At 39.1% G+C, this 12,083-nt stretch overlaps 1 protein-coding gene across 1 annotated transcript in view; it reads right to left on the reverse strand.

The window, feature by feature from the left end:
* PDE6D (phosphodiesterase 6D) overlaps positions 1–12,083 on the reverse strand; it is a 33,740-nt gene that overhangs the window by 3,222 nt on the left and 18,435 nt on the right. The window contains exons 2-3 of the mRNA XM_015637691.3: positions 4,031–4,119; positions 737–862 (exon numbers count right to left, since the gene is read on the reverse strand). Coding sequence (XP_015493177.1) covers positions 737–862; positions 4,031–4,119 — 215 coding nt within the window. The remainder of the gene's footprint in view (positions 1–736; positions 863–4,030; positions 4,120–12,083) is intronic.

The raw sequence follows: 12,083 nt of genomic DNA on the forward strand, positions 1-12,083 counted from the left end.
CTTTTACTTTTCACCTGACAGGCTGGGAAACTCTCTAAACTGTCCTGCTGGGCTGCTAACGTTTTATATTTACATTACTTTGTACAGCTTAAACTGCACTGAACCCTGCACACCTCTTAGAGCAGATACTCACTTTCTAAAATAGCTGATGGTACTGATAAGGTCACACCACCTCCTTGGCATTTGGTGAAAATTTCAACACACCTAATTGGGAACAGGGAAACCACACTCCTCCTCTTGCAGACATCTCTGGGATCCAGTTGAGGTTAAGTGTGCAACTGGTTGACTATAAGACTCAGAGCTCAATGTGTTATCTGCCCCTCTTCCAGCCCAGATTAAGAGCAGCACTGCAGTGAGGAGGGTCAGATGTTCAGTTGTGGTGTCACTGGCACTGCTGTAACCCAGGTAAACCAGAGGCTCCAGCCTGGCACTGAGGAAAACCCAGGAATTCCAGTAATAGATGACTCTGAAATAACCTGTTTCCTTGCCTCAGGCAGCCTGTGGTGGATTTATGCCCTCAGGCATGATTACCCAGCTTTTTTTCTTACATAACAAAGCGTTAATACACTTATGAAATGCTATCCTTAATACTGTGGCCCATTAGTCCTGACAAGATGAGTGCTTCAGTGCTACTCTGAAAAATTAAAATCACCACATTCAACCCATTTTAGTCACTTTAATCCCTGCCCTGCTGGGGGTCAGTCCCTGTGCTGCAGCACACTGAGCACATCCATACCTTCTAGACACTGCCCTTTGAAATAAACTTTCTGTTCCAGACGGAATTTTTCCATTTGTTCTGCTGAGGAAAAGTTTAACTCCCGAGATACTGCTTTGCATTTCAGGATTTTTTTAGGAACTCGAGCTGTGAAAGAGATAAAGAAGCATTACTTGGACAGAATAAAATCCAGCTTCTGCAGGTACTATTATTCTATACTTGGAAATAATGATTAGGACTAATACAAGATCATAGCAGCAGGAAAAATGCAAACACAAAGGACTTTGTTTTTACATTTGTTTTTACATTTGCAAGAGTGAAATTCAAGATGCAAATACCTTAAGTAACTTGCCCACAGCCAAGAATGAAGCTGATGACAGAACCAGGGATACAACACTGTTCTCTCAGAATCAGACTCCTGGTTCTTAGCTGCTTGTTACTAAACCCCATAATTTTTCCAGTTGAAATATAAGATGCAACTTAAATGTTTACTTTAAGAATTGTGCTGAAGATCACCGGCAGCCAAAGGGCTGCTTATCACACCAAGCCTCTTAGCCCTTCTCACTTTTCCCTCCCTTTCAGACTGTGCATCCTCAGCAAACCACAAACGTGTGTTTCTCAGCCCAGCAGCACTTCCTCAGCCATCTGAGAGCTCTGGGAAGTGTCCTGGAGAAGTAAATGCCTGTTCCCTTAACACTGAGACTTACCCAGGCTATAAAGCCAGAACCACACTGGAAGGTTTAAGAGAGCAGTTTGACAATACAGGTTTCTGAGCTCTTGTAATGGATAAAACACCAACAGCAAGTGGCAAACTGCACCTGGTAGATATTTCACAAGATGATTTCTTTTTAGAGGTGGAGGAGTAAGAGAAGGGACAGTTTGAGAGCCCTGATTAAGAGTTTTAATCAGGAGAATATGAGAGGGGAGTCAAACCAGTAAAAATCTTCCAAGCCCACCATACTTCAGTGGTGTGACTGTGCATAATCCTTCCTGCATGTTCTAATAAGCTTTATTAGAATGTTTCATGTGATTTTTTTAGAAATAAAGAGGGGAGGGAAGACAGCTGGCATGTGCTTTATGAGCCAAACTGTTCCAAAATGGAAAGCATATCAAAACATCCATGAGCAGGGAGCAGGCTGGTGTTTAATAACAGGAAGATTCTCCCAAACTCCAGGCAAATCTATCTAATGTAGAACAGCTTAATGGAGTAGGATCTTGATATGACACCAATCTCAAGAGCTGGAGGCTTAGGGAATGTAAGCCAGCATCCTACCCCAAGGAGAAGTACACAGCTCACAGTTTGGTTAAAAAAAAAAAAATTAAAAAGAAAATAAAAAGTGTAAGGCAGAAGTTTTAAATGTAAAAGATCAGTAATTACTTTTATGAGATTTTCTGCACCATGAAAATTTGCAGGGCACCATCCTTTACAGCACTCACTGGTACAGACTGCACCACTGTGGATAAACATCCCTTTGCAGTTAAGTGTAAAACAACTCGTTAAAACTATTCTGAAGTTTAGTAATTTCATTTCTTTCATCCCCAAGACAGAGTCCTGAGAATGTTTGCTTTAACATTATAAAACTACTGAATAAATAATACTTTTAATAAAAGTAGGATTGTGTTGTCTTTAAACATCTAAGACATTTTAATTTACATTTATACCACCAGGCAAAAATTTTAATTTAAATTAATTATTTTAAGCTCATTTTACTTTTCTTTTTTTTTTTCAGAAAAGAAGGAAGTTTGATTCTTATCAGTTAAATCCATTTCAAAACAAGCTGGGATGCAGATAAGCACAGACTTAATCCTAAATTTACTTAATCCTAAATTTACTAGAGCTTTTTATTAACTTGAGGATGTACTATACCTGCACATTTATTTAATTTATTTAACTTACATGGTTAACATACATTTAGTCAGATGCTTAATTCTGATTAGATTAGAAAGTGTTGAATGACACATTTCTTATTTACTCACAGTTAATTGTGGGTCCAACCGTTTAGTTAGAAACTGAAATTCAATTAAAATATCCATGTAATTATGTTTTCATTTAGTTTAAACAAAGCTACCTTAAATATTTGGGACACTCAAGAAAGCAAGTTATCCTAGCCAAACTGATTTTACATTTTAAACTACACCTTTTCTTAGATAAAGAAAGGACTATTTGTATGTCATGAATAAAAGCTGGCTGTGAGGATTCTGTAACAGCTACACCTCAGCAGCTTACTCCAAGATTTGCTTGTATATTGGAAGAAACCAAACTTTATAGATTTGCATCTTCCAAATTGCCTCCCAGTTCTGAATGCCCTGTCACTGAATAGAGCTGACTGGAATAGCTCCTGCTGTCAAAAGCTGGTTTAGATGATTAATTCCAGTTTCAGGTGCTCAGGCTGTGATTTTTACTACTTAAGGCAGTTTAATGTTGAGATTTGGCAGCAATCCTATACCACAATAATATTGTTTTTATTTCATCTAAGTGGTAATAGTAAATTAAAGTAGTAATATAGTATCATGATTTGAAACTTAAGACTTCATTTTATAAAGAAACTTGTACTTTAAATCAAATAGAAGTCATATTTAAAAAGCAAATGGAAGTCCTGTTTAAAGAAAATGTATTATATTCACTCTACTATATATTTGATTCTTCATTTGCTATGTCTAGACTGTGATTTGCCCTGAATGGCCACAGAACATACAGACACAAGTACTATATAATGACTTTAAGACACATATGGTTTTAATTTTAGAACAATTATTCTGTTTGCCCTCACTGCTTCTGCTGCAGGACTGTATCAGAATCACATTTTCCCACACCTTTTAATTCACCATCAGATTACCCTGCTTTGTTGGATGTCTCCCCCGCTTCTCAGCCTATTTACTGAGCACAACCTATCTACCACAGATTTCCTTTCTAGCTAAGACATACAAGAACTGCTTTTTTTGTCTCTTCTCCCAAGGAAAACCGTCCTCCCATCTGTAATTCTTTTTTCAGTGGCTTCTCCTAATAGCTCTCCTCTGCATCTGCCACAGTTTGCAGTCATCCATCTTTTAGATGGATGAGTGAACTGTGCACCAGATAAGGTCTTAACTATTTCTTGTACAATGGGCATTAATCTCAGGCCAGAGTATGTTTTAATTGAATCCCCAAGTTCCTGTTTTATTTGCAACAAAAATCTGAGGCACAGTGAGGTGATATGATTTGCCCAAGTGACAAAGGTGACATCTGTCCTTCAAAGCAGGGATATCTTTGCAACTCAGGTGACCCAGACATGAAGCACCACCCAGCCCCAAATGCACCATGAAGTCACACTGTACCTTCATGCTCCACTCCAGGTACAGACAGATCTTCTGTTCCTTGCCAGAGGATTTTCCCTGTTTCTGCATCCCGAAGGTTCATCCAATTTCTGATTGGGAGGCAAATAAGGAAAACAATCTATCTATATCCCCAAATGCCATGTGTAGAATTTTTTGCTGAGCTCTGAAATAGGCTACTCCAGCTGAGTTTCAGTCATGGTTTCTGGTTCTCAGGAGGCCAAGGAAAAGAGATGCTTCTTCTCTGAGAATAGATGAATAAACCAACCCCTGACCAGAATGAATGCAACAAGAGTTGTACAGCCACAGATTTTGTTTTCACTTTAGACTGATGCTTGTTAACCTCATTTATCATTTTCCATTGCTTCTAAAGGATGAAGGCAGTATCACTGTGCGGCAGAGAAGCAAAAACATTGCTAGCAATAACAGGTAATTCTACACAAACAATTGCTGTTCTCCAGCATTTGAAAAACACTTGGAAAAAAGCTCATTTTCTTAAACAAAATATTAATATCAAGGGTTGTTCTATTGCTGTTGACCTCACAGCTGCCACTCATGGGAATTCTTCAGCTGCTGAGTGCTAAACCAAGAGAGATCTTCTCTTTTCACTCTCATCAAGTGAGGCCAGCTTCCAAAACGCCCCAATCAGTGAATTAGTCAATAAATCTACAGAAAAGTAGGAAATATTCATATTTCCAAAGGGACAGTTAATAATGATCTTACCTGTGAAAAATCTCTCTCATGGGGTAACTCAGACACTGACACTCAAAACAAGAAGCCTGCACACCTGCATGATGCCATCCTGAACAGGGACACAGCCATCCATAAGCCTCAGGCCCTCCTCCTCTGCAGCTCCTCAGAGTGGCTCTGAAGATTCTCCAGTGTCAGTGCCAGAGACTGAACAGAGCAGGATCTGTGGGATGAGCCCACACAAACCAGAGCCTTTCCAGGAGCTCTTTGGCTGCTCTGTGGCAGCACACCCTTCATACTCAGTACTGCCTACAACAACTGCTCAAAGAACTGGCTGGGAAGGTGGAGAGACAGAAGAAGGACAATATGGACCTTGACATGGGTATAAATAGGAGCTGTTGGAGATTTGCATATTGAACTCATTCTCTAACACACACAGTTTCCAGGCAGACTCACACAAACTCATCATACTGATCACATTTTTCCAGGGCTCCCGGGAAGAAACAGATGCTTTAGCAAATTTTGCATTACAGGCGAACATTTGTTTTAAAATTATGTGTATGGAGGAGGGGAAGGGAAAATGGCTGCTTCAGCAGAGATGTGAGGAGTCTTTCCCCTGCTGAAGGCTGGTCAGACTTTCCATGCCCTACTGAAAAGACAAAGGGAATGTGTGCACAGGGTCTGTTCACACAAAACTTAGCAACAACTTGGAGCATTGGAACAGGGAACTTAGGGCAGCCTGCTTCTGTCCGTCTAGGTCTGTTCCAAACACATTCTATCTACCAGTTGTTCTGGGATTAAGGCAAAAGAGAAAGGGGCAGAACCTCCTCTGAGGTCCCTGTTTGGCACCTCCATATCCTAGCAGGAACCTGCAGAGTGGAGCTTTCTAGTCAGCAACCCAAGGGAGACAGGGGCTGGTAGAGAAGTCAGAGAGAGAAAATGAACAGCAGAATGGCAAGAAGAACCTGCAGCAGGGCTGGGCATTTCATGTGGTGCTGGCTGAAAAACTCCAAGTCCTTAGTCAACACAACCTGCAGGACAGAACTGCCCCAAATGTAATTTAAAATGCCAAAAAAATCCATCATTCTTCCATACATCTTCCCAACACAAGCATTCAAATTAGCCAGGGTGAAGTTATTTGCATAGAAAGCAGTGTGCCATCTATCAAAAGCCATGTATGAGGGGAAAATAACAAATGAGACAATCTGAGCATCTCACTGACAAACTCATTTATCTTCCTGACATCGTGCCATGCAAACACTCTTAACTATTAGCTGAACAGTAATTTAGTAAATTGGTTACTTCATTATCAAAAACCAGTACTACCTTTAAAAAATGGTCCTCTCACAGCAAATATGGTCCTCTCAGAGCACAAATAAATACTTGTCACAAGTATTTATTTGCTGTTTGTTCACTATCAATATCAGTCAGTTATGAGCTCCCAGGTTTGGCCACAGGCTGTGTAGTGCCAAACTGAGCATGAGCCAAGTTCCTCTGAACTGGAAATGAAACACTGACCAGGACAGCAAACCCAGCACTGCCAAGGAACTGATCCAGCCTCTCAACAGCTATATCAGTACTCTAACTAATGGACCATTCCTTTTCCTTGCCATGACTTGCCTTGCCTTCCCATTCCTCTTCCCTTTGTCAATTTTTGGAGCACTCTAAAATCACATTTCACCATTTTCAAAAGTATTATATCAGAAGTGCCCTTCAGTGAGAAGTAGCCTGACAGCATTATTATTATCCTTACTTGAAATACACAGTTATAGTGTTAGTGACCTATTATTTCTGGTGAGGGAAAACACTACTGTGCACTACTGACCTCTGTAACTTCTTCCTATAAGGATTTCTCTCTCATTCAGTCCAAGAAAGATGATACAAGTTACACTGCTGTGCTGAACAATGTTAACATTTAAAATGTATGTTAACATTTGGGGTGTTGGACATCTATAAAGTGCTATCTGGCTTTATTTTGTTTATTGATGTTCCACTGTAAAAGTAAATTTATCCAGGACAGCCTGCCCCATACTTTGTATTATGACTGTCAAATTCAAGATGAAGAATAAATAAAAAGCTCAAGGCTCTACTCCTGCTGATTAGACCATGCTTCATGCATGCAGGAATGCATGCCACAGTTCCTAGAAAATATCTTGTATTTAAACAATCTGAACATCGTTATCCTCATGTAAATCCCTTATCAAACAAATAAAGGTTTAATGTCAGTGTAGTCAAAAGCTTTCTGACCTTGACACACCTATGTGCTGGTTGAGGGCATGCTTTTCCAACCTGCAAACGAAGAAACAAAATCAACCTGCTAATCAGAGTGTATACAAAGAGTAAAAATATTTGGACCCAGACATATTTGAAGGAATCAGAATACACTAGCCAGTTCACAAGTTTTTTCCCAGTAACTAAACATTATTAAAAGGGAGTAACAAACCATCAACTCTTAAAAGCACAGACACACATAATCTCTTTCTATTGAAAAAAACCACATCATGTACAAGAGAGAAATTAGTTTTAAAAAATAAATGTTTAAAAAGAAACAGGCATCTGAAAAAAGTTTTTGTCTAAACTGAGATAATGTATAAAAATTTAATGGAATTTAAAAAAAAGGAGACAAACCCCATCACAAATGATTTCTTGACATGGGAATACCTGACAAGGCAGCAGCTGTACTGCTTACCTAGTTAGCAGCTTATCAACACTATTTCTGTCATCTTGGATAGGACAGCTGGTAATAGGACATACCCCAGAGTGAAGAAAATGGAGATCTTGAACCAAACCCACACACACTATTATCTTCTAATGTGTTTAATTGGTTTAAGATTCTTCCACCCCAGCATGAGAGATATTGTTACTAAAAATAAAGAGTGCTCCACCTCCTGAGCAGCAGTGCAGACCTGCAGGCAGAATGACGAGGGCATTTTAAGCATTATTAAAAAGGAGAAAGTAAATTAATATTGGTCTAATACAATTACTCTTTTTGAAGAGGTTCATGTCAAGCCATTTGACAGGGGTAGCTAAGAGCAAGTAGGAAGCCAGGCAGTTCCAGCTTTGTGAAGTTTGTATATGTGGTGGGGGGAGGGGAAGGAAGAACGGTGCTGTATTCCTAATTCAATTTCTCACTCTTACACCACTAAATTTTCATTCATTTGTATTTTGGGGTCTTGGGATTTTTTTTTGGAAACGATGTCTGATTTAAGACTCAATAGATCAAATACTCTTCAATCCTGAAGGCAAGAAAGGATTAGGTAGAACAGCAGAAGGAAGGGTGTACTGTTGATCTATTTATATTCCACCACCTATTGGGTCAGCAAAGTCTTACATAAAAGCTTTGTAGTAGCTGGAACTTGACTTGCTTTATATACATGACATGAATTAGCTGCCTCAAAGACCTACTTTGCTTAGCCTGATGAAGAGAAATGATCTGTGTATTTCTAAATCCAAATTTTGCTTTCTTGAATACCTCTGATGTCAGAAGTTCTTTCTTTTTTGTATCTGTCATCTCTATGATTTGTTGAAACAAATCAGAATGTACAACCTTATCTTTCAATGTATTAGCATTGCAGAAGATTGCCTTGTATTACCACACTTGTAATTAAAAGTAGCCTTGAGGAAGAGAATGAGTACAAACAAAATTTATCATTAAAGTAATATGGAGTTAAAAGAAGTTCTGTCTCAATCTCCCTATTATTTGTATGTTGTAATGTTTAGCACCTCTTGAATATCTCAAAGGCTGTGGCAAACAGTAGGTATCATTTCTTTTGTTAAAATGATCCATTTTTCATTTTATTCCTTGCCATCTATGTCTACACCATTCTAAAACCTCAGGAACTGCTGTACTCTTACATTTCATAATAAAAATAAGGCTAATGTTCATAACCACTCCTAGAAGGAAGGTCTCTCATCATCCCTGCCAGCTTTTTTTTTTCCACATGAAATGCAACATTAAAAACAGTTCACTACCTGCCAGGTGCAAACAGCATCTCAACAATTACATGTTAATGAGACCTGTCCTCTGGGAGAAGGTGGAGCTGAAAGCCCTGAACAATTCAGACAACAATCTCTGTTGTAGACCAAAAATGCTTCTGATCAGGACTCACCAACCCTCACTCCTGATTTTACATGGTCTGTTGTGAAAAGCAGACACAACCATAAACATGGCATAAGCAGGCATGTTACCTTATAGGACGTAAAGCTCAAACTTTAGGGATTATACTTATATCAGACATATTTTCCCAGAAGAATATTTGCATCTCAGTTGTTTTAATCCAGTCTGAGGAATAAGGACCAATATAAATTATGTAAAGTAACTACCAAATTACAGGACTACAAAATAGACCACCTAAATGGCCTTACACTGCTCCTCCACTCATGCCATTCATACTGTAATCTTTGCCATCTCTACTCTCACTTTTTATCACAATTCCCAAATCCGTCTTTCACAGAACTCCTACTTGTGTGCTTAAATTTAAGCATATGCACAGATGTTCTGCTGATTCAGGTCCTTGAGTTCACTCTGTTCACACTCAAGAGAAATGCTGCTGTCTGCTGTTTAATAAACCACAAGTGCACACGCTGGCAGTGTTCCTCCAAGCCTAAGGATGAAATTCAGTGCAAAATCCTATCTACTGAATGAGCATCCACCCATTCTGTGACCAGGAATACCAACACATAAAAACTGGAAGTTATTCCTCAAACATTATTGGAGCCTTGGGGCAGAGTACTGTCAACTTCTGCTTTCAGAAAGCAGCACACTTTGTTGAGTTCCTGATTAGACAGAAAACATGCTGTGACAGCTCTTACAGAACTTTTTAAAAACTCATCTATTATAAACCAACTTTCCTGGAGTGATGCACAAGATATGGGTTACTGTGCTCCCAAATGATGGGAGGTGCTGGGGACTGGAAAGGTGCTCTATTATATCTTCAAATGGAAAGAAGCCAATTATCCCTTCAAAGCACTCTTGGCACTCCTTCACTTGGTGTAAAAGAGCCTGCTTTTAAAGTCTCCTGTACAGAACAAATTGCTGCGCAACAGAAGCCAGGGAGATCCACAGATTAATGTGAACCACATGACAAAATGCAGCAAAAATCCTCAACAGCCAACAAAGTAATTTCACAGCAAATTATGTAATCAGAGGGATATATTTAACAGCTACAGCATCACAGCAAAAAGATCAACACAATATAATATACCTATATACTTTGTACTTCCCTTTATAGTTTCTGCATTACATCTTTGTGTGTGCCTGCACAGATCTGGTATCACTACAACAAATATCCATCAGACAGCTCTGGATTAAGCTGCTCTTGGCCCATGCTCTTGGAAAGACAGTTACACAAGTTACTGCACACCATGCCAACCTTACCTTGGCTGTAACAGATTATGCTAAAAGGGCAGAAGTTAATATTGCTCCCTTCTATTGTGTTAAGTAGACAGAGCTCTGACCATTCCCACTGGGCAGCAGGGTGGTCCTGGACTGAAGCTCCAGTACTCCCTGCAATGTGTCACATTCTCCCTGCATTTTGGATGACCATTCTGAGGCTGAGCTGTGTTCACACCAAGTATTTCCTGCTTGAACCTCTGAATGCATTTCAACTTAGCAGGACTCATGTTGAGGCACACTGCAAAAGTCTGCAACAAAAATGCTGCCTAGGTCCATTTGCAGTAGAGAAAGAGACTGCCCTGTTACCCAGGCACACCAGCAAAGCCTAAAAGACAAGGCTCCTGGGACTTCTCTGGGAACTAAGTTCAACCCAAGGAGACTACACCACTTCTCATCTCAAACCAAACCCCATACCCTAAGATTTGAGATCCCTGACAAAAACTTTAAAGTGAAACCCAAAATGTACTTGTGGTACAATGAATACAATGTTATTCAAAGTGGGAATAAGCTCCAAATCAAATCTACACACACATCACTGGCTCAGGGGGCAGATTCCCCTGTCAGAGGGAGCAAGCTGCCTTCTGTGTAGATCTGTTTGCTACTATTAAAAATGTGCTTTGTTTCCTCTAGAGACAGATGTTAAAATGGTTCCTAGAACCAGATAACAGTGCCAAAACAAAAGCAAGCTGAAGCAATGTAGTGGTTTTCTGCTGTTTTCTGCTGCCTGTGTTTTTTAGGCTTTTCTTTGGCTTATCTCAATAGCCTTGACAGAGTTCCTTTATACCAATGCCTCAGCAGGAAAAACATGTGATCACATCTGGAGATTGCTTTACAATCTAGGTAGCAAAACTATCAATAACTTGGAAAACCTGCAGGACCAGGAATTGCACAAAGAAAATTATTTTCTCTTTTCCAGTGCAGTAACACCCCACTCCTCCCATCTTCCCTGCATTTTAAATGCATCTCAAAAACTAGCATGTTAGAAAAGCCTAAGCTTGTGCTAAGAACCCTTTGAATATTAACATAATTAATGTCATCAGTAATACTGAGTTTGTAGAAACAGCAGGTGAATCAATGGGAATGATGTATTCATCTGAGAAAAGAATGTGACCTTTAAAATCCATAAGGCTTTATTAGAACATAATTTTACAGTGGGTTGCTTAGCTCAGAACAAAACTGAATGTAACTACGGAGAAAGCTAACAGAGACACTGTGTGTACAAGAGAAACTAAAAATACAATTGAAACACTGGAACATCCTTAGAGAAGATGCCTGGCCTATATCAAAATGTGAGACAGGTTGCAGGACAGTTCAAGGAGCCACATCCAGAATGCTTAAAATTAAGTTAAAGAATTTAAGTCCCAAAACAATTGGAATCAGTTTGTCAACTTTTTAATTTCAGCACATCAAATAATTTTCCTCTCTGCAAGTGAACACTGAATCAGCAACTGAAATAACTTTATTTTGTCTTAACTACTTCAAAACAATAATTTCTTCACAGCTGAACTATTATGGTAACATTTCAAGGTTCTCAGCAATAAGTGAACTAGAGGGAGTTTCATGGAAACAATTTATCAAGGGGTTCTGGTGTATAACTTCATTTTCATAGATAAGGTTGCAACTAGAAGCCCTCACAGGAATTTATCTCCCTGTAAATTGTTATGGACTATTGTTCTTTACAGAGCTGATGTCATGACAGTCATGCAATAAAATCAGCTTTAAACGAATGAGGCAATTTAAACCTCAATATGCCTCTTCATTTTATACAATTATTCAACTGTTCTAAAATATGCATTATACTGGCTTGCTTATAAAAGAAATCTTGGATTGATTTAATGTAATTTTTGCAACACCGGAGGATTGGATTATTTTATGTCTAAAAGGATCTTCACACTTCTCCATACTGAAAGGGCACAGACCTGAGGAGAGGAACAATGACTTCTTTGACCAAATTTTTAAAAGGGATAAACA

The sequence above is a fragment of the Parus major genome, chromosome 9 (genome assembly GCF_001522545.3).
Source record: "Parus major isolate Abel chromosome 9, Parus_major1.1, whole genome shotgun sequence".
Lineage (NCBI taxonomy): Eukaryota > Metazoa > Chordata > Aves > Passeriformes > Paridae > Parus > Parus major.